The 24416-nt window shown below is 32.9% G+C and overlaps 1 protein-coding gene across 4 annotated transcripts in view; it reads right to left on the reverse strand.

Moving 5' to 3' along the window:
* CFAP61 (cilia and flagella associated protein 61) overlaps nucleotides 1–24416 on the reverse strand; it is a 329189-nt gene that overhangs the window by 116768 nt on the left and 188005 nt on the right. For all 4 annotated transcript variants that reach the window (XM_074287748.1, XM_074287746.1, XM_074287747.1 and 1 more), the window contains 2 exons: nucleotides 11715–11813; nucleotides 7451–7619 (listed from right to left, as the gene is read on the reverse strand). In XM_074287748.1, coding sequence (XP_074143849.1) covers nucleotides 7451–7619; nucleotides 11715–11813 — 268 coding nt within the window. The remainder of the gene's footprint in view (nucleotides 1–7450; nucleotides 7620–11714; nucleotides 11814–24416) is intronic.

A 24416-nucleotide genomic window follows, 5' to 3' on the forward strand; every position in this document is an offset into this window, starting at 1 on the left:
CATTTTAGTTGCCTTGGATTTATTTGTACAAAAACTTTAAAAATGTATATAATCAAAACTGTTGATTTTGCCTTTTATGAATCTTAATCTACTTCACTCATTTGCTTCTACATATTGTGCATCCAATCTTTCCCACTGATCAAGCTATTTCTTATCCAGACTAACTTATTTTTGATAATTATGGCTTTGTAGTATAGTTTGAGATTTGGTACTTCTTCCTTCCCATTTTTTTTTCTCTTAATTCCCTTGTTATTACTTATCTTGTGTTCCTCCAGATATTTTATTATGGTTTTCTATCCTTATAAAGTAATCCTTTGGACATTTTAGAAAATGCCATTTATGGCATTGGATACTATCTAAAGAAGCTTTTATAATATAGACTAGGTCTTCCCATGAGCAATTAATATTTTTCCAATTATCTAAATCTGTCTTTATATGTGCAAAGACTATTTTATAATTGTCTTGATACAGTCCCTGTGTATGTAATGACAAGTAGATTCACATATATATATATATGTATATATATTTACTTTTTGTTATTTTAATTGGAATTTTTCTTCCTCCTGGATTTTCTTGGTAATATACAGAAATGCTGATCATTTATTTGCTTTTTATTTTGTATCCTATAATTTTTGTTAAACCTGTTCATTGTTTCAATGAGTTTTGTTTTTTTTTTGTTTTAGTTAATTTACTATGATTCTCTGCGTTAGATGAACTAACATATCTGCAAAACCATTTTTTTTTCCTTTTTGCCTCTATTTATTACATCAATATCTTTTCTGTTATTGCTATAGCTACCATTTGTGGCACCAGATTAAAATAGTTATGATTATAATAGACATTCTTTCTTTACCCCGGAACTTAACGAAATGGTCTTTTAATTTGTCCTCAATACTAGTAATGCTTGCTCTTGGTTTTAGATTGATACTATGTATCATGTTTCAAAAAGTGACATTTATTCCTATGTTTTCTACTATTAAAAAAAAAGAAATAGGTATTGCGTTATCAAAAGTTTTCTGTATCTATGGATTTAATAACATGAGTTTTGTTATTTTAAAAAATATAGTTGAACTAGGTTTATAGTTTTTCTAATATTGAACCATTCTGACCATAATGTATTATTTTTGAGATATGTTGATATAAACTCCTCATAACATTTTATATACAATTTTGAATCAATTGTCATGATATTGGTCTACAGTTTTGTTTTGATTTTCTTTGGTTTAGGTATCATATTTGGGTCATAGAAGGAATCAGGTAGAATTTTGTTTCCTTTTTTCAGTTTATGTAGCATTGGAAAGAATTGTTCTTTGAAGATTAAGTTAAATTCAGTTTTGAATTCATTTCATCCTGATTTTTTTTCTTTTAAAAGTTCATTTTGTTTGTGCAACTTTTTCCCTAGGATAGAGCAATTCATATTTTTGTAAATATTCATCCATTTCATTTAGACAGTTGGTTTTATTGGTATGGAACTAAGCAAATAGTTCTTAAAATTTATTTTATTTTTCTTCATTCATTATGAATTTTTATCTTTTGATAAATAAAAATTAGGTAAATCTATAAATTTATTTTAAAAAACCAACTTAGTTAATACCTTATCTATTTTATTGATTTTTTTCAAAGAAGCAATTTCTGGTTTTATTAATTCAATGTATTTTTGCTTTCAGGCTTTTTTTTTTAATCTTGTTCTTGATTTTTAAGATTTTTATTTTGGTGTTTAGTTGAAAATTTTTGATTGTTTTCTTTTGTAGTTTATTTTTTAGTAGCATGCCCAATTAGTTGATCTGCTCTTTCTTTGTTTTTGAAAGTGTTATAGATATATTTTCCCCCTAAATACTATTTTGGCTGAATCCCCAAAATTCTGGTATATCTTTTTTTTCATGGCTGTCATTATCTTTAATGAAACTGATTATTTTTATAATTTTTCTTTGGCCCAGCCATTCTTTAGGATAAGTTATTTCATTTCCAATTAAATTTTAATTTATTCTTCAAAGGACCTTTATTGAATATACTTTTAATTGTAGAACAATCAGGGAAATGTGCACTTAATATTTTGTATAACTTTTCTAATTAAGTTCTTCATTACCTTTTTGTTCATTTTTCATTTAGATTTGAGTTTGAGAGGAGCAATTTACATCACCAATATTATTTTACTGTCTATTTCACTATGTAATTCATTTAACTTTTCCTTTAAGCATTTAGAAGCTATGGCATTTAGTATATATATATATATGTGTGTGTGTTTAGTATAGATATTAATATATTGTTTATGGAATTTTTGAACAAAATATAGTTTCTTTGTTAATCTCTTTTATTTAGAATTTTGATTCTTGCTTTACTTAAGATCACAAATGCCACCTCTCCCTTTTTTATTTCAGTTGAAACATAAAAGATTATTTAATCCTAAGTATATCTGTTTCAAGTGTGTTTCTTGAAAACATAATATTATTGGTTTTGATTTAATTCAATCTGTATCCTCTTCCATTTAATGACTGAATTTATCCCATTCGCATTCACTGTTTTGATTATTGTGTATCTCCCTCTATCTTATTCTCTTACACTTCTCTGTTTCCTATTCCTTCTTTAAGAGTTTTGCTGATCTGGAATTATGCCCCAAAAGTTATCAAACCCTTTGACCCAGTAGTGCTACTACTGGACTTATATCCCAAAGAAATACTAAAGAAGGGAAAGGGATCTGTATGTGCCAAAATGTTTGTGGCAGCCCTTTTTGTAGTGGCTAGAAACTAGAAGATGAATGGATATCCATCAATTAGAGAATGGTTGGGTAAGTTGTGGTATATTAATGTTATGGAATATTATTGCTCTGTAAGAAATGAGCAGCAGGATGAATACAGAGAGGCTTGGAGAGACTTACATCAACTGATGCTGAGTGAAATGAGCAGAACCGGGAGATCATTATACACTTCAACAACAATACTATATGAGGATTATTCTGATGGAAGTGGATATCTTCGACAAAGAGAAGATCTAATTCAGTTCCAATTGATCAATGATGGACAGAATCAGCTACACCCAGGGAAGGAACACTGGGAAATGAGTGTAAACTGTTTGCATTTTTGTTTTTCTTCTCAGGTTATTTTTACCTTCTGAATCCAATTCTTCCTGTGCAACAAGAAATTTGGTTATGCACACATATATTGTATTTAGGTTACACTATAACATATCTAACATGTATAAGACTGTCTGCCATCTAGGGGAGGAAGTGGAGGGAAGGAAGGGAAAAATCGAAACAGAAGTGAATGCAAGGGATAATGTAAAAAATTACCCAGGCACATGTACTGTCAAAAAAAAGTTATAATTATAAAAGAAAAAAAGAGTTTTGTTGTACTTCTGACTAATACTTCTCTATGTTCTCCTTCTTCTCCGTTGCTTTAACCTCTTTCCCTCATTTCACTGTTGAGAGTAAAGTGTATTTGGCATATATGTGTGTGTGTGTGTGTGTGTATGTGTGTGTGTATCAAACTGTTTATATATGGTTTTTTTCAGTCCAAATAAGAAGTTCAGGGGGTGAAGTTCAAGTGTCACCGGATCTCTCACATTCTTTCCTCCTTTTTGTAAAGGTTTTCATTTGTGCACCCTAGTTATGTGATAATTTGCTCCAATCTTCCTACATTTCCTTCTCCCAGTGTATTCTTCTTTTTCAGCATTTATATTCATCTTTTAATATCATCAAAAAATAAAATGATTACTCCCAGATCTTCTGTTTATGACCCCTGGTGACAGGGTCATATTTCATATTATATTTCTCCCCAAACAATAATGTAAATAACTTAATCTTGTTCAGTCTGTTATGATCACTCAGGTTTAATTTTTCTTTGTTTCTCCTGATTCTTGTATTTATAGGTCAAACTTTCTTTTTGGTTCTGACCTTTTCATCAGGGATTCCTTAAAATCCTCTATTTCATCAAAAAAAAATCTATTACTTTCCCCTTCCCATAGAATTATAATCAATTTTTTTTTAAGTTACATTTTTCTTGCTGGAAAGCCTAGGTTTTATGAGTTCTGCAATATTATTTGGTAAGTGGAAGCTAGTTAATTATTTTAATTTCTACCTTACCTTCTGGTTCTAAAAGACCTAAGCAGTTTCATTTTAAAATATCTTGAAATAAGGGAATTAATGGGGAAAATGCAAAGGAAGGTAGCTTAGCTATACCAGATTTAAAATTAAATCATAAAGTAATAGTTATCAAAATGGGTAAGAAATAGAATAATGGATCAGTGGGATAGTTTAGGTTCATAAGATACATTCATCAATGACTACAGTACTCTAATGTTTGACAAACACAAAGACTCCAGCTTCTGGGATATTTGACAAAAATAACTGGGAAAAAAGTAAGACAGAAACTAGGCATTGACCAACACTTAACACCATATACCAAGATAAAATTGAAATGGGTTCATGACTTAGACATTTAGATACTATAAGCAAATTAAGAGAACAAGGGATAGTCTACCTCTCAGATCTAGTAGAGAAGGGAAGACTTTATAGCCAAAGAAAAACTAGAGATGATTATGAAATGCAAAATCAATAATTTTGATTATATTGAATTTAAAAGGTTTGTACAAACAAAACCAATGCAGTCAAGATTAGAAGAAAAACACAAATCTGGGGGAAAAAATTTTACTTCTAGTATTTCTGATAAAGACCTCATTTCTAAAATATTTAGAGAATTGACTCAAATTTATAGGAATACAAATCATTCCCCAAATGATAAATTATCAAAGGATATGAAGAAGTGATTTTCAGATGAAATTTCTAGTCATATGAAAAAATGCTCTAAATCATTATAGATTAGAGAAATGCAAATTGAGACAACTCTGAGGTACCACTTCACACCTCTCAGATTAGCTAAAATGATAAGAAAAGATAATGTTGAGGGGATTCAGGAAAATTAGGACACTGATGCATTGTTGGTAGAGTTGTGAACTAATCCAATCATTCTGGAGAGCAATTTGGAACTATAATCAAAGGGCTATCAAACTATATGTACCCTTTGGATCCAGAAGTTTCTCTACTGGGTCTATATCTCAGAGAGATCATAACAGAAGGAAAAGGACCCACATTGCAAAAATATTTGTAGCAACCCTTTTTTGTAATGGCAAGGAACTGGAAATGAAATGGATACTCATCAGGGAATGACTGGATAAGTTATAGTATACGAATGTAATGGAATATTATCGTTCTATAAGAAATGATGAGTAAGCTGATTTGAGAAAAGCTTGGAAAGATCTATATGCATTGATGCTAAGTGTAGTGAATAGAACCAAAAGAACATTGTATACAGCAACAAGAATATTTATTACGTGATGACCAGCTGTAATGGACTTGACTCTTTACAACAATAAGGTGATTCAAGGCAATTCCAATAGACTTGTGATGGAAAGAGCCATTCACATTCAGAGACAGAACTGTGGATCAAAGCATAGTATTTTCACTTTTTTGTTATTATTGTTGCTTGTTTTTTCTTTTCCAAGTTTTTTCCCTTTTGATATGATATTTTTTGCACAACATGACAAATAGGGAAATATGTTTAGAAGAACTGCATGTTTAACTTACATTGAATTGCTTTCTGTCTAGAGGAAGGATGCTGGGGGAGATAAGGAGAAAATTTTGGAACACAAAGTTTTGCAAAGGTGGATGTATTGTATGTATTTGGAAAAATAAAAAGCTATTTTTATTTTTAAAAATTTAAATCTTGAAATATTATGGCAAGGGGTTTTTTTTCCTTTGGGATGGCTTTCAGGTAGTCCAAATGATTCTTCTTGATCTGTTTTCCAGGCCAGTTTTTTTTTTTTTCTAGGAGACACTTCACATTCTCTTTTTTAAGTTTTTTTAAAAAAATTTCTTGGTGTCCTATAGTGTCAGCTTCAACTTGTTCAATATTAGTTTTAATATTTTTTGATGGCCAATAGAGTAAGCCTCTGTTTATTCAATTCTAATTTTTAGGGAATCATTTTCTTGGGGAAATTTTTTTGTCCTAAGTGTTTAGCACTCTTTTCCTATTTTTCTTCCATACCTCTCGTTTCTTTTACTATTTCCTCTGTATAATTATTATTTGGTTTTAAAAATAATTTAGCTCTTTTGTTTAGATCTTATATGAACTATTCCATTTTCCTTGAGGCCTCATTTGTAGATATTTTTGTGATATTCTGTTCTTATGGATTTCTGTCTTGAGTTTTTTTTATTACCTAATGGCCTTTTATGGTAAGATTTTTTTTTTATCTACTCATTCTTCTAACCTACTTCTCGACTTTGGATTTTATGTTAGTGCTGAGTTGTGAATACTTTCTCCAAAATATAGGCAACTCTTGAGACTAAGTTGGACAGGTTACAGAATTCTCAGTGATATTTTGAGTTTAAATTGTGCCAATTATTAATTTATATTGTTAAAGGAAACCATTCAAACTTTAATAATTCTGGGGCCTGGTCACTAGATAAATGAGAAAAAGGAAAAGAGGCAAAAAAAAAAAAAAAAAAAAAGAAAAAAGAAACTCTCTCATGAATTCAACTGCCCTTTCCACATCACTCTGGTTACCTTTAATTCTCACATCCTGGAGAAAAATTAAATTGGAACACTGTTGATAACTTTTCCATTTATTTTTTCCAGTTGTAAAAATGGCAAGAGCTTAATGTGCCACAAGCTAATGCCACAAGGGCAGCTGGACATACATGGGCAGATGCTCATTTCAATCAACATCCTGGCCATTTCATCCATGCAGAGTTTCTTCCAAAGTGGCAGGGAACTCTACAATGTAGAAAGATGTATAATTTGCCAAAAATAAATTGAAACATACCCAGGGAGAAAGGAAGGAAAGCAGAGTAAAAGTAGGTGGTTAAGAGATATCAAAAGAAAAATAAATATTGAAATGTCAAAAATTTTCCCAGTTTGCTTTCCATCCTTTTTTCAAGGGAAAAAAAAACTCTACAATCTTTGAAAATTGGAATTCTTTTTTTTAAAAAGAATAAAAGCTATTGGTGAAAAGAGTGAAACACGAGTAATCTTTAAAGGTAAGTAAGCCCTACTGGACAGATTAGGGAAAACTATATTACACAGTCCAAGTGCAATAGACTTCAAATGTGCATTACCTTACCTTCAAATGCATGACTAGTGCCTGAATTCTGATATAAAAAACAGCAATGTTAGTGTTTTTAGTCAACAGATTCAAGAGTGACATTTCTCCAACTCGTTATCATTTTTATCCTTGAGCAGAATGTTTTTGTTGGAATGCGGTGAGAGGAGGGTTTCAGGCTACAATTCTGGTCACGAGTAAGCTTTAAGAGTGCTTTATAGACATAGAACAGCAGCTGTCACCATACTCAGACAAGGGGAGATGCTCTTTACAGGAGGAGCTGGTAAATGGATTAATCGCTAATCGTGGTAATCACCAAACACGCTGGCTTCTGCCCTACGTGCACAGCCCAGCTTACCTGGTATTGCTGCCCAGTGCAGAGGATGAGGTGGTCATATGGCACTATCTTTTCATTGGAAAGGATGATGTGCTTGGCAGCTCTGTTTATGCCAATCATTTTACCAACCACAACATTAACCCAGGAACAAAGTGACATCAATGCATAATCTTTATCATTAAAACAGTGGCTGTGAAGAAAGAATATCCATAAGTGACATTTGAGCAGCTGACAGCAGGCATTAATTAGACATCTGGTGGGTTGGTGGAGGTCCCCTAGTGGTTCAAGTCTCTTTTCTTGCTGTGAGTTTACCAGAGCCTATACTAAAAGATTATTCGTTATGAAACACTTAGTTACAAATTGACATCCTCAAGTTAAAGCTAAATTATCCCTCCCAGCCTTGGACCATTCCACAACAGGGATTTTTAAAGTAACTAATGCATCCCAAGTCTATTCTTTCCTCTGCTTCCTCTCCATAGCAGTGGAAAATGTTTTTTCCCCTGATTTTAAAAAGGAAAATAAATATTTGCTTAGTGCTTACTATATGTTGAGCATTTTAAAAAACATTATCTCATTGGATCTTAACAACCACCCTGGGGTTAGGCACTATTATCACCCTATTTTATAGTTAAGCTTTCTCAGGGTCACAAAGCTAATAGCCAAATTTAAACTCAAATCTTTGTGAGTTCCGGGCCTATCCCACTATCCACTGTTCCACTCAGAAGCCTCTATTTTACATTAGAATAATGTGGCATTTTAAATGAGGTGACACAGACTCTAAGGAAATAGAGGCTAGAGGGAGATAATTGCTTTGAAGAATCCCAAAGACAAGACTCTTAGTTTTAAGCATCTTTGGGATGAATTCCATTTATTAATACTTCTCAAAAATTAAAAGAGTCTAAGCTCCTCAAAGGCAGAGGATGCTTCATTTTTGTATTGCCTGTTGTCTCAGAACTATCACACTTTAATTAAATCATATAGAATAGTTATATTGTAAATGGAAAAATTAGGACTTGGATCTAGATCCTGTGACTTCCAAGTACACTGTTATCCTGATTATGTCTCCAGAACAACAACAACAACAACAACAACAAAACCAGCCAAAGAAAAGCTCTGACGCTTTTTAAGCATGTGACTTTGGGGAAATTATTCAATCTTTCTAAGGCTCAAGATCCTCATATATAAAGTGAGGGTGAAACCTGCTCTGCCTATCTCCTAAGATGGTGAGAAGGATTAAATGAGATAATGTATATGAAAAGGCTTTGAAAACAGAAATGTTTACACACACACACACACACACACACACACACACACACACATACACACACATACACACACGCACACATACGTATTAAATATATAATCTACATGAAGAGTATTATTATATAATGATGTTTATGATTATTCTTTTTGTACAAAAAGATATGTAAATAGGATCCTAATGGGGTAATAGATGAACATTTTCCTTTTTGATCCACACATTGGATGAGAGAGATACTATTTTGTTTTCTAAGCTCAAACAGAATCCTAGTAATGGAAGCACATTAGGTATATTCTAAAGACAGCGAAAGGTAATGCAGTTCTTTGCTTTGTATCTCTCTGTGAAGGCCATAGGGGGAATGAAACAGCATACATAAAAATTCTTTTAATGAGAAAAGAATATCAGATATGCTTGGATCATAGGAAAATGACACACGCTAGAGTAAAAATTCCCTTATGAAAAGTTTTTTCCTTTTACGTGAAAATAGAAGATACACTGGTTTTAGTTATATATTCATAAGAAATCCTAAAGGGATTGTTCATATTTATTGTACTATTTCCTTCATATTAGCAATATTATACTGGGTTATATGAGGTGAAGAAAATTTAAATACATTTAGTGTATAAGGATTTCATGAGCCTTCATTCAAAGATAAATTCTGCCAAGGGAAATCTGTAGCAGGCTAAAGTAATATTATTTTTAATGATAGTATTATTGATAATGTCAGAACACATGTTTAATAGTTTAAATTTCAGAGTTTTTCTGATGAGAATTGTCACATAAAGGCATTAATTTTTAGTTGTTTCTTCAGAAGAGAAGGGAAGCACTAAGGTATTTGGGAGTGATAAGCTGATAGAATATCAATAGATTGAATTAAAGGAATTTCTCATTTTAAAAATGTGACTTTTTAAGTGAAAAAATCTAATTCCTTCTTTTTCCAGCAAAAATATTGGGATTTTTATTGATTAATTCAGCAGATGGATGAAAGCTAGCCTTGGGAGGAAGAAGTATGTATTTTTCCAAAGTAATTTCCCTGAGCAGACAGTTAATGGCCGTTAATAGTCCAGCATGGGAGAAGCTGTCTCACTGATGGCTTGATGACAAGAAAGATAAATATACCAGGGCTCCTGAGGAGACAAAAGGGACCAAGACAGGTAGCTTCTGGAAACAAAGAAGCCTTGTGGATACACTTGTTCCTGCCTCAGAAAGAGAGATAAAGATTATCTTCACTGGAAATTTTGTAAATGGGCCATAGAAACAAACCACAACTGCTAAACTTCAGGTCTACTATGCTAAATGCTAAAAAGAGGTCACAGTTGGGAAATAACCAGCTCTACCACAGGACTGGTAGTATAAATTTAAGTACAGGCTAGCTCTATGTACAAAACACCTATAGGAAAATATAAATAGGCTGGGGTCCTATACTTAATATGATGATAAACTTTTTGAATTTTAGTGGACCTTGGAAAAAGGAAGTTATTATAGTAATATCTTATATTTGTATCATGCTTTACAGTTTATAAAGCACTTTCATATTTTTAAAATTCAATTTTGTTTTAAATAATTATAAAAATCCTAGGAGATACATAAAGTCTAGTGATTGATCTCATCCATCTACTTACCTTTTGGTCATATCTCTTTTCACTAGCACCAAAAGGGTGTCAAGGGAAAAAAAGGGAAAAATCAATTCATTAGCTACGGCAAAAAAAAAAAAAAGCCATTTATAAAGAGAATTTTTAAACAAACTGCTAAAATTGAATTTAGCAAACATTTATTGGGTGACTACTTTATCTGTGGGCATTTGGGTAATCTGTGGAGCTCAGATATCCATATTATTCTTATCTCCTAAGACCAAAGGTAGCTGAGAATGGGCCATATCGGTGGAGATAATATGAATTATCATTTCCTGGTTTGAGCTTTCCCAAGTAGTTGCTGAGAACCACAACATCATTTACCTCCTCAGAGAGGGGTACCTGAATGACCTAGATTGTGTTTACACACCTAGTGATGAAATCATTCTCAAATGATGCTAGCTATTATTTATTCTCTGTCAAACCATTGAGAAGAGCATAGTCAACAGAACCTCAGAGGTTCTAACAAAACAAATTTAATTTGGACTCCACTCCTACAAACAATTCATACCATTGCATGGAACTTATTGAATCATCTAGATTTTAAGATATGGTGAACACAAATCCCAGGTCTTAGAGAGCATCACAGATTTTATATGGAAGTTTTTGTTGGCAAATTTCAAAGCCATGTGTGATTAGTGAAAAAGCTTTGATCATAAGAAAGTATTAAAATAGCATAGGCCAATTTTTTGACATGACCAATGTGGGGATTTGTTTGATTCAACTAAGTGTACTTGTTATACAGCTTCTGGGTTTTTTTTCCTTTTGTAATGTGAGTAGGGGATAGAAGAAAGAAAAAATAAATTTTTGTACATTTAAATATTATGTGTATGTTTTATATATAAAAATCACATAAAACTACTGCTACTGGTAAGTAAATAATTTCCTGTATTGGTTTTTTAAATCATAGCAACCCTTTCCTTACAGGTTTTAGAAAAGAGCAGTTCATTTTCTTCTTAGGAGTAGTATTTTAGTTCTTAATAAGTAGTTGCAAAATGACAAAGATAAATGTATATAGTTTAACAAAAATGAAACCCATTGATGAGTTCTGCTATTTGGTTATAAACAACAGACAGTATTCCATTTCAAAATATTAGCATGTAGCATCATAGAAAAAATGCTAGACTCAGAGTTAGGAGACAATAAATTAAAATTTTACCTCAAATACTGATAAACTATGTAATCAGGGGCAATTTATGCAACTTTTTAGACCTCCAGTTTCCCCATCTCAAAATGAAGATAATAATCTCCCGGACTCATGGTTACAAAAAGTACCTTGGAAATCTTAAATAAAAATTAAGTTATTATTCTATATAATTTGTTACTTAGGCTAAATATAAATGCTTATACATTTTAATATTCCAATTTCAGAATGAAGTAAAAAAATTCATACTCGCTTGCTAAAAATTTCCTCTCTCCAATATTCATAAGATTTCTTCCTGGAAGTCCATGTATTGAAATCAGAGTAAGGTTATTAAACTTCAGATGTGGGCTAAGGAAGAAAATAGAATATGATGCATGATTCAGTGTAAGAATATTAAAATTTAATTTGATAATATTTTTAAAGTAATAACATTTTTCAACTAAGTAAAACATTTTAGAATTCAATAGATCTTTTCTTTCTTTTTTAAAAATACTTAATTTTTTTCTCAATTACATGTAAACAAAAATAATTTACATTCTTTTTTTTTTTAATTTTGAGTTTGAAATTTTCTCCTTCCCTCCTTGAGAAGGCAAAAAGAAGCTATTCTCCCAGCAATGAAAACGTGAACAACATGCAATTGTAAAACAATATGCAATGTTTCCTTAGTTGTTACTAAATGAAAAAGTTAACCTATTTTAGGGGCCTTTTCTTTTAAAATGCAGTAAAATTCCTGCAATTTTGGAGAACTGAAAGACATAGAAAAAATTTTGAATTTCATAATTTTTAAGAGAAATGCAATTTTATTATTTTAAGGGAGTTATATGAAATCAAATGCAGATTCATAAAATATTGCCTTAATTGAAATCCTAGGTATTCCCTCTGATGAAAAGATTAAAAAAATAAAAGTATTGTCCATTAAAAGCATACCTTACACTAATTTGTCCTTCCCTAAAGTTCTTATCTGATATCATTGTAGAAAGGGAAGGAGGGATTCCTAGGTTATGATGCTCTTAGATTCTGAGATGAAAAGGATCTGGGAGGAGAGCTAATCCAGCCTTCTAGTATTATTGGCAAAGAAACTGAGGCTTGGAGAAGTTGAATGATTTTTCCACAGACACACAGGAGGTCATTAGCAAAGCTGTGCCTCCACAATGCATCATTTTTCCCAGTCTTCCACATACTTTATTAAAAGATATGCTACCAGCTGAAGAATTTTGTTGACCCTATGCTTTTTAAATTATTTATCTTGGCATGGAAGGTCTGCTATCCACCTAAGGAGAATGAATAGAGACACTGATAAAATTATGCATACTTGAAATATATCCCACATAAGGGGACTTAACTGAAAGCTTACAAAGGCCTGTGGTCAGCCATATATACATAATATAGACAGGTAAGCCATTAACAACAAAACTGAAGCCCATTAATTCCTGCCATTTGGTTGTAAGCAACAGACTGTATTCCATTTCAAAATAATAGCACATAGCTGGAAGAAGATAGTCAGTCCTCTGGCCTTAGCTTCAGCATTTGCTCAGATTCTGTTGTATGGAATTAGCCAAAACCTAGAACCATTTGTCAGACCTTCACAACACCATGGAGTTTCTTTGGCAGAACCCATACTGAAATAGTTGAGGTTTAGGATAATAGGCTACTCCATAAAAATATTGAGTAGAATTGCTGGAACTTTCTTATCTTAGTCAGGTTTAGGATCACAAGCCACTCCATAAGAACATTAAGTATGAATTAAAGGAACTAAACTTTCTAACCTTAAATCAGGTCAAGTCAGAGACAATGTAAGTCACCTAAACTTTTTGGGCTTTAATGTATAATATGTAAAATGAGGGCTTTTCAAACCTTTCCAGTACAAAATCTATATTATTGGGGAGAAAAAAAAAACCTAAAACTGCCAAGTCTTTGTAGACTGAAAGGTTTTGTCTTTGGGAGAAAAAAGGCAACTAAAAAATTTCTCCTGTACAATTTCTTATGTACTTGAGGACCCAGATTTTCTGTGTTAAAAATATTTTTATTTTTTTATTAAAGCTTGTTAATTTTCAAAAGATATGCATGGATAATTTTTCAACATAAACTTTGTGTTCCAATTTTTCCCCTTCCCCCAACCCTTTCCCCTAGATAGCAAGTAATCCAATATATATTAAACATGGTAAAAATATATGTTAAATCCAATATATGCATACCTATTTATACAATTATCTTGGTGCACAAGAAAAATCAAATCAAAAAGGGAAAAAGGAGAAAGAAAAAAAAATGCAAGCAAACAACAAAGAGTGAAAATGCTATATACATGTCTGTATATATAGTTTCTTCCTCTAATAGGGAAAAGCATAACCTCATCTGAGGTTTCTAACTGAAGTCACATCAAGGAGCTTCTCAATTTTGTGCCTAGTAGATCATACCTGGGAGGGACAAGGAGTACAGGCATTAAGATGAAACCATATGAAATGTAAAACTTTCAAGCAAAATATTCTGGCCTGTCCTCTGTGCAAGTTCACTGCCCCTCTCTCCCTGACATTTTTAGCACTGCCCTATCACATGTATTTCATGCCTCTCAATTAATGATTTAGGACTGTTTCAATACAAATTCTGGCTTATCTTTTGTAAACTAATACACTGTGGGCTATTGATGCTTACAAAGTGAAGTTCTGGAGTTAAGAGTATTTCTGTTCAAATCCTTCTTCTTCCATTTCTTACTTGTTTGGCTTTGGACAAGTCATGTAACATATTTGGACCTTAATTTTCTCATTTGTAAGAGTGTTAAACTAGATGACTTCTAAGGAAATTTCCAGTTCTAAATCCTATGAATTAAGATTACATAGTATTAAGTTAGTGAAAGATCTAATCATTATCCAATCATTTAGGGAATTTTATTTTATAATTCAGTTCCTTTCCCCCTCCCCCCAAAAAATTACTTGAATGGTCTGGCTATCTAGTTACATTGTCTGGTACTCTGCCAAATCCTCCATTTCTAATATTGTCTTAACAATCCCAATAGTAAATAAAATCCTTTCCTCAAAGTAAAGTAGTTTATTTTGCATAGTCTTCTCTTTGGTTTAGCAAAGAGCATTTTAATCCTTTTGCTAACATTTTTATATTGCTTGAAGAATCCCTATTGTGGGGCTATGATATGTAGTTGGATAGACAAGCCATATGTATTTGAACAATGTTCTGAACCCAGTACAAAGAGGTAGAGAACAGAAATTGTACTGCCTTTGGAAAATAACCCAATTTCTTTTAGTAACATCAAGCTTTTGGTCTGAAACAAAACCCCATCTTTTAACAACAATATTCCTCTAACAAAACTATAGTATAAAAACTGTATTGCAAAACATGGAATAGCACAACTTACAAAAAAGGTGAAAATCACCCAGTGTTAGGAATGGGCTGCACTACATCACCAACTAAAAGTTGTCCAAGTTGTCTATCTGGCATCAGATAAATGACCAGAAGGGGGAAAAAATTCAACACCTCCACTATGGAGGTGAATGAGTCAGTTAGTCTCATGATCTTTTTTTCTGACTACGAAATGAAAATAAACATGGAGGGACAAAACCAGATGTCATGGGGGCTCTCTTCCAATTCTAGATCTATGGTTCTAGGAGCACATAGGGCAATAGCAAGAGTGAGTTGATGGATGGCTCATGGTGTTCTAATGATGTCCACCCAATGTCAGAAGATACAGAATAAGGTCCCCAGCAAGCTGGGTAGAATTTTTTTTGGAAGAATTAGAGAAGGATGTGGAAGAGAGACAGAGGATAAGAAGGGATGCAATAATAACAGTCCTCACTATCAGAGGGAAAAAAGGTTGGTCTTTAGTCCAACTTCTAAGGTCCAGACAAGCTCTAAATCTATCATTCTATGTTCTCACAGTAGCCATATTGATCTAATCTCAGATATATCAAAATATTCTAATAGAACTGTGATCTCATTAAAGTGGACATTCCTTCTAATGATGTAGTTATGGGGATATTCATCTTCCTAGGTTACTCTTCCATCAATTCACCATGGAAAGGGCAGAGAGACCCCATAGCATGCTGGAGGCCATCTTCCTTCCATCATAAGGAATATGGGCTATATTCTGGTTATTACTGACTTTTACTTCATGCTAGCAACCCATCCATAGAAATATCTAAGTAATTTTATATACTGATCAAGCATAATAAAACAACAAGCCTAAAAATGTTACTTAAAAAACATTTCTCAGCTCAAATGATATAAAAATAGTAGTCAATGTGCCCCTCCTATTTAACCAATCTTGTTTTTTGACTGGGAAGAGGGAGTGATTTCTCCATTTAAAACATCTTTTGTGCTTTTCTTATTTTCAAATATTCAAATATTTTTCTCATAGTTTTGAATAAATATGAATTATGAGAATGCAATTTTATATATAAGTATATAGGTAGGCCTAAAATGCAAAATGTTAAATTATCCTAGATGCCAGTATTTGTTTTACTGAAGGATATTGAGGTGAAAACTTTTCACTTTAAAAAATCTAATTTAAGCACCTATTAGTATGAAACAGAAGGTCCACCCTTCAAATAAGCCAGAGTTTTTGGCTTCTGCCAAGTCCAAAATGCAGGTTTTAACAATTAAGGAAGAGCAAAAACCACTGGAAAGCAATACTATTAGATTGAATGGCTTCAGTTTTAATATATGTAAGCAACGCCTAACATCATGATGAAGCATATGCTCTGAAACCACAGGTCACCATTTTGTGGAGGGGGAAAAAATGTTCAAGTTAAGAGCTCAAACCAATGAAACATTAAACAAGTGCACCTGCATTTTAGCAGCAAATAATTCCAGTGGGGATTTCATGTTGCTGTGGATACAAAGGGAAGAACAGCTCAAAGATACTTGTAAAGCAGGGAGGGATTAGAGTATCTAGGGAAATAAGTAAAAGGTATTGCGTTTCATTCCATGATTCTGGAGGACAGGGACAAAATTAGGTCTAAACAACCTTAGCCTTCAAATAAAGGGGGTCACATTGCCAATTTATTGGGAACATCATAAAAGAAACATAAAACTTGTAATGTTATTTTTTTTGCTTCTGGGCCACGGCCATTTGTAAACTTGCCAGCTCATCCTTCATTAGTTTTTGCTGATTTTTCCCCCCTTTGGCACAGCAAAAGCCACTGAAGCAAATGATTCAATTAACTACTTTCATTAAACCTTTCTGAACACATAATCAAATGCACCTTTAAGAAAGTATGGCGAAAAAGAATTATCTCACGTGGAGCTAAATGCTTCCATTTAATTTATTTATACCTGAATAATACACCAAATAATCAAACATTTCTTTTACTAGAAAGAAGATGGATGGTATGTTTGGTGATATGAGTGTTGGCTCCTTATTTTTTCTATAAAATACTTTTAGCATCAAAGATTTGTAACTCAGTTAGATGTTTAATTAACATAATGATTGATTTCACTGCAACTTTGTTACAAAAATTCTCAGACCTCCCAATCTGAGGTTTGAAAACTCATTTTAAAAAATGTTTTGGTAACATTATTTCAATATCATTAGTTTCCCTTTTAATCCTATATATTTTATTTTATACATTTTGAAACATTCTGAAAGGGGAATCAAAGGCTTATCCAAAATGCTAAAGAAGTTGATACCAAAAAAAGGCTAAAAACTCTTGAGCTATCTAGTATCAAGAAAAAAAAATGTAAATAAATATAGTGAAAAAAATCAACAAAGATGAAAGTTAATTTTATTTTTTCTTATAGAAAAGCAATTTCTTTATCCCTTTCCACCCACACCCAAGTAGTATATATGGCATACTGTGTTTGATAATTGTTTGTTAAATTAAATTACCTGGACACATTTTATCTTGTATTCTTAAATTTTTATCACAGAGCGGGATTTTTGTTGACTGCTTTTGCCACTGACCCTCTACGAACTGTTTTTTCAAAAAGCCATTGAGGAGGTTGTTTCTTTTTACTCTTGTTTTCTTTTACTCTTCACTCTTTTTACTCTTTTCTTTGTCCTTCACACCTGGGAAATCCAGGCACCTTCTTCTTCACCTTCACCTTTTGGAACTCCAGGCTTCCTTCAAGACTTATCTCAGTTGCCACTTTCTACCAGAGGTTTTCTCTTACTACCCTAGTTGTTACTACTCTACTGCCCTTCCATCCACTGTGACCCTCCCCATTTTGGATTTATTTTGTATTTCCTTGTCTGTGTAAATGTTGTATTCTTCCAATAGAATGTAAGTTCAAGGGGGAGCTGTTTCAATTTTGTCTTTTTATATCCAGCACAGTGCCTGGTTCCTAATAAGCATTTAATAAATACTTCTTGACTTTAGAAGCCATGGGGCTTCTAAAATCTGATGATTTGGTGATTTCAAGTCTTGGTTAAAGATCCTTTATGGTAACTAACCATTTGCTTACTAAGCCAGCTAGACTCTCTGAGGTCAGGGAGCTTCCCACCCAGATTCCTAATTACCTGTCATCTCTCTCTTGCTGCTGCTGTCACTAGAACATCGAATCTCTATCCTTTTTTGCTTTTTATTTTTCATTCGTGTGGAAGACTTAATGTGTTATTTCTTGGATGTATTTATTCACAAGGAAAAAGAGTAAGATAAATTTGGAAGGATTACATGAGGCTGCAGGTGCTAGAAAGAAATCTACTTAGCTCAGACTAGGTGGCTCCAGAATTTACTAATATATCTGAATCAAAGGACCCTGGGAAGAACTGTCAGCTCATCTATGATTTTTACTGGCCACTGAAACCCCATCCTTGAATAACCTGCTCAATCATAGCCTAAGTTCAGAACAGCACCCCTGGGGGAGAATACTGGGACACAGCCCAGGCTCTCAGGTTTTCACTAACTATCGTCATAAGCACTGGAGAGTACTGGTCAAAGCTATTACATAGAAGGACTTTCTGTTCAGGTATGATGTAAACAAGATGATTTCTGAGGTCAGTTACAGCTCTGTGATTCTGTATCATAATAAAAAGAACTTTTTACTGAGAGATTATCGATTACAGGCATACCGGGCACTAATTTACCATGGAGCTTTTAGATAATCTTTTAGCTACTCTGGGCCTGTTTCCTCATCTGTTAGATAAAGAGCTACGTACTGAGATCCTGTTCTGCTAAAATAGCAGGGTAAGATCTTATCACATTCTTAACAGGAAATATTAAGTCTCATGAAGGCAAGAAAGATTTTGTTTATATTTCTATCTTTTCCACTCCTATTCAGCCAATAGGGCAGCCACAGTCAGTGATTAAAAGGTACAAATAATACTAATATTAAATTGACTTATTTTCCTTCTCTTACTTTATGATTTCTTTGATAATAAAGATCCTATAACAGATTTTAGAATATGGAAACTACTATCATATAATTTGAATGTTCAGATATATTTCTTTTTAAATTGTATTTTATTTTTTCAAATACATGTAAATTTTTAAATTTTTAATTAAAATTAACTAGCTAATTAATTTTTAATCTTAATTAATTTTAAAATAAAATTTTGAATTCCAAATTTTCTATCTGCCTTCTATGCAATCATGTAAAAATGTATTCCCATAATATATTTTGCAAAGAAGAAACAGTTTGCAAAAAATACATACTTTTCAAAAGGGAAAAACACAAAAAAGCAACCTGCCTTCAGACTCCATCAGTTCTTCCTCTGGCTATGGGTAGTATTTTCCTTTCTGAGACTTTTGGACCATTATATTATATAGAGTTAAATCATTTATAATTGATCATTATAAAATGTTGCTGTTACCGTGCACAATATTGTTCTACTCATTTCACTTTGCATCAGTTTACCAGGTTTTTCTGAAATCTGCCTGCTTGTCATTTCTTATAGCACAATAGTATTCCATTACATTCATATATTACAACTTGTTCAGCTATTCCTTAACTGATGGACATGTCCTCAATTTCCAACTCCTTACCACCATGAAAAGTTACCACAAATATTTTTGTATATGTAGGTCCTCTCTTCTTTTTAAATGATCTTTTTGAGATACAAATCTAGTTGTGTTAACATATTTCTTAAGGATTTGAAAAAAATGAGAACCTAAAGTCACCTTTTATTTCATAATAAAACACAAGTTGGACTTCAGTATGAACTCTATTTATTAGGCTTAATTAATAACTAAAATCTATAACTGTATTAACTAAGAATTCCATGAAATCAATTGTCCTGTCAAATATTTCTTGGTAGTTGACACAACACCTAAGACAAATCTTAGCACACAATCTATGCTCGTTTTTCAATTAAGAGGAAACTTCTAGGTGTATTCCATTTATTCTATTGTGTAAAAAAAAGATCTTTGCTCTGTGATGACTGATTTAAAAGGTAGTAAAGTCAATTACATATTATCTGTAAGTGAAGAAAACATCCCCAGATTTCAGGTAACAAAAGGGGATAAAATCTAATGCATCGATGCTCAGATTTCAAATATTAGTTCCAAAAGAAAATAACATGATTTATGGAGTATATGAATACTGAGAATAATATATGAGAATTCTAATAAAACAAAACTCTTTTTATCACTTTGGAAATTCTGGAAAATTATTTGGAATTCAGGAAAATATTTTTATTCAAGAAATCATCACTGAATATCTGCTCTGCATCTAAGTACTACAAAGGATGCTGGAAAAGTGTTCAGAATAGTCTTCTCAAGATCTCAAGGAGTATGCAGTCTAAAATGGGACTTAAGGTATAAATACACAAATAGCCATAATTCAAAACAGAAAAAAGCACTGGAATGGAGTCAGAAGATATAGACTAAAAATTCTGAACAACAATTATATATTTTATTTATGTATATAACTTAGATGCCCTATATAATGTAGATTCCTTCTTCTAGCTAAGGGGACCAGGGAAAATTTTAATGTTTTGTACAAATACTGTTAGTAAGATATAAATCATACTAAGCACAATGAATAAAGAGCTGACTTGTGTGAAGAAGACATGGTTCAAGTCCCACCTCAGATAATTACTAGCTAGATGACACCTAAGAAGCTCATCTAAACTCAAAATTCTACAAGTAACTCTGATTCTATTAACTGTGGAAACAAAGGTCAATCTGCATTGGTAGAATGGGGTGGGGTCCATTCTTCACTGACCCATTGCATTCATAAGTCCAATTGTAAAAACAAACAAATGGCAGTGTCTGTGTTTCTTCAAATCATCAGATTTCTTTCTGTGACAGGATATTTAACGGTGAAATAATTTATAGGGATGAAGCACTTTCAAATGTTTCCCATTATGGGGCCTAATATGGCCTGTAAGAATCAAGGACATAGGATGATTACTACAGTGATATATTCAATTCAACATTTATTAAACTCCTATACACAGGACAGTTTGCCAGGTTCTGGGAAAAATACAAGAATAAGTATGAAATGTTCTCTATCCTTAAAAAGCTAGCAATTTAGGAGGGGAGATAAAAGGAGTTAATAATGCAAAATTGGGTATGATAAGCTCAAAAGAAAGATAAAAAATAAAAGGTCAGGACCAAGGAAAGAAAGATAATTTTCAACTGATTAAGGCCTGACTCAGGCAAAGATTCAAGGAGCTTGTACAGAAAGAGAAGTTGGGAAGGGGAGGAGAAAGTACTTAGGTTTCAGAAACAACATAAGCAAAGCCACTGAAGTTTTTTAAAAGTGTGTTTGAACCATATCATTCTATTGGCATTCTATTATATATTCTATTATAAGAAAAAGGAGAAATTCCAAGTCTTATAATAAAATTTGAGGAGAAAACCTCAACTTTTCAACTTTCAAACCCAAACTTTCAGCTGAGGGAACTAGAATATATAGTAGCAGGTGAGCCTTGAAGAAAAGGATTTCAACAGATGGTTGCAGAGAGAAGTCATTGTGGTCTTAGGGAATAACTTAGACAAGTACAATGAGAAAGAAAAGGGCAGAATGAAGTTGGCATATAGACAGGGTCCAGTTTGGCAGGAATGTAAAGTGTATTAAAAGGGAATGATGTGAAAAAAGGTGGAAGGATAGGCTGGAAACAAACTGGAAGGCTAAGTAGTTTGTGTGTGTGTTTGCATATACCCATAAATGTATGGATGTGTGTGTGTGTGTATCTGTCTGTCTGTCTCTCTCCCCCTATCTCTCTGTCTGTCTCTGTCTCTCTTTGTCTCTGTCTCTATCTCTCTCTGTTTCTCTGTCTGTCTCGCTATATATATGTATACACACATATATGCATATATTGCACATGGAAGTGTATATATATATATATGTATATATGTTTACATATATGGCTATATGTGTACACACATTGTTCCAATTCTTCTTCCAATAATTTGTCAAGTCCTATAGAATTTATCTCAGTAACATCTCTGCCTATCATCTGCTTCCACCTTCCACTTTACTTTAGGCCCTAATTAATGCTTTAAAAGTTTAATTGGTTTTTCCCTTCTCTAGTCTATTCTCCACTTAAGATACTGAAACACAGGTCTGACTAATCATGCCATTTTCTCCCTCATGCTCCCTATTGCCTATGATATTGTATGTGTGTATGTCTGTTTTATATATATGTATATATAAATATTGATATATACATATATATGTATATATATCAACATTTGAATATATTATACATAAATGTATTATATGTACGATATATATATATTTATACACATATAAGTTTAATTATCTTTATATGGATGACTCCTAGATCTATATGTTTGAGATATGATGTCCAGAAGGCAGTTAGAAATGTGGTACTGTGTACCATACATATTATATATATATATAATTCCAGGGACAGGTAACCATTGCCAATACTTAAGTTTTGAAATATATGTTTTGATGAAGAAATACAAAGGAGCTCAAGGAAAACCTGGAAGCCAGAGATTGTTTTACTACTATATTTCCGTTCCTAGCCCAGTGTCACAACTACTCTTTCAGTATTAGAGCTTTTATCCTCTGTTGGCTATCTTAAATAACTGCTATAGAGATTCTCCATTCTTATGGTAATATGATACTATCTTATTAGTGCTAGAGTGTTGGTCTTAGAATCACTTCCTACACTCATTAACTGGGTGACAATGAGCCAAGTGACAATCTCTTATGCCTCAGTTTTCTTACATGTAAAATAAAGATAAAAATATTTTTTCACAGCGCCTACTTTCCAAGATTGTTGCAAAGAAAAAGCTTTGTAAACTTTAAGGTTTTTCTTTCATAATACATGTGAGCTGTGAATGCAGTTCTCACAATGATGATCCACAGCTCTACATCTCTGGCTCTAATCACTTGGTTGGCTTTCAATCTCACATTTCCTACTTGTATCACCTGCTGTTTATAAATTTCTAAGATAAGGATCATGTCTTACATATCACTGCTTTTCTTATGGCACTCTCCACTATCCCTTGTCCACTGTAGATATTTATAAAGGTCAATTGAAATTCCAATAGAGTTCGGATATAAAATACCATTTGCATTCAGAGAGAGAATTATGGAGACTACATGTAGACTAAAGCATATTTTTACCTTTTTGATTTGCTTTTTCTTTCTCATAGTTTTGCCTTTTGTTTTGATTTTTCTTTCATAAGTTGACTAATAGGGAAATATGTTCAAAATGATTGTACATGTACAACCTATATCAGATTGTTTGCTGTCTTGAGGAAGGAGAAGTAAGGAAAGGAAGGAGAAAAAAATTTGGGACTCAAAATCTTACAAAAATGAATGTTGAAAACTATCTTTACATGTATTTGGAAAAATAAAATACTTTTGAAAAGATCAATTGATTGAATGCATGAATGCCATGCATTTTACTTATGTGTTTTGCTATCACCTTAAGCCCAACTTTAAAACTTAGCAATTTTTTTTCTTTCAAAAAAACCCAGTTCTTCCTCTGAGTTTCTACTATGTGACGAGAGAATACATGTGGTATATTGGATAGAGGGCTGGATTAGAGTCAGTAAGATCTGGGATCAAAACACCTCTGATACATGTTGATACATTAGATGCATTCCACCTGACACTTCCTCAACCATCTTGACTTCCCTGTAGCCTCTGACATTGAACTCTGTTCCTCTATGATACTATTCTCTTTTAGTAGTGCTGCTTTTTCTTGTGTGATCATTCCTTTTCAGTCCCCTTTGCTGAATCCTCATCCATGTCCTGCTCCTAAACCATAGATTTATCCCAGGACCTGTCTTGGGCAACTTCTCTCTATATATACTTTCCAATTATCTCTTATGGGTTTAATTATTTTTACATAAATGACTCCAAGATCTCTTTGTATCTAATCCTACTCTCTCTCAAGAAGTCCAGTCTTACAGCATGAACTGCTTATTGGACATAGTGAACTGGTTTCCCTATAATCCTATAAAACTAAACATGTCCAAAACAAAACTCATTACCTTTCCCAAAAAAACTCACCCTATGACTTTTAATTTTATTTATTCATTTTTGTGAGGCAAGTGTGGTTAAGTGATTTGCCCAGGGTCACACAGTTAGGAAATGTAAAGTTTCTGGGGAGTCAGATGTGAATTTAGGGCCTACTGATTCCAGGGCTAGGCTCTATCTATTGCAATGCCCCCACATGACTTTTGAGAGGATAAGCATCCTTCCAGCCACCCAGGTTCACTATCTCAGTGTCATCCTCAATTTCTTATTCTCACTCAGCTTACAGCGTCAATGACTGGCCAAATCTTGTTGTCTCTGCCTCTCACAATATCCCAAGATATCTCCTTTCCACCCACAGAATCATCCCTTGAGTGAAGGCCCTCATTTCCTTTTGCCTGGATTATTGAAATGGCCTCCTCGTTCATCTCCCAGCCTTAAGTCTTGCCCCACTCCAACCTGTCCTCCACACAACTGACAATAATTTTTTTTAAAGAACAGGACCAGTCACATCACTCTTCTGTTTAATCAATACCACTGGCTCCCTTTTGCCTCTAGGATTAAGTGCAAACTCTTCTATTTGGTAACTATCACCCTTCACAA

This window comes from Sminthopsis crassicaudata, chromosome 2, assembly GCF_048593235.1.
Source record: "Sminthopsis crassicaudata isolate SCR6 chromosome 2, ASM4859323v1, whole genome shotgun sequence".
Classification (NCBI taxonomy): Eukaryota; Metazoa; Chordata; class Mammalia; order Dasyuromorphia; family Dasyuridae; genus Sminthopsis; species Sminthopsis crassicaudata.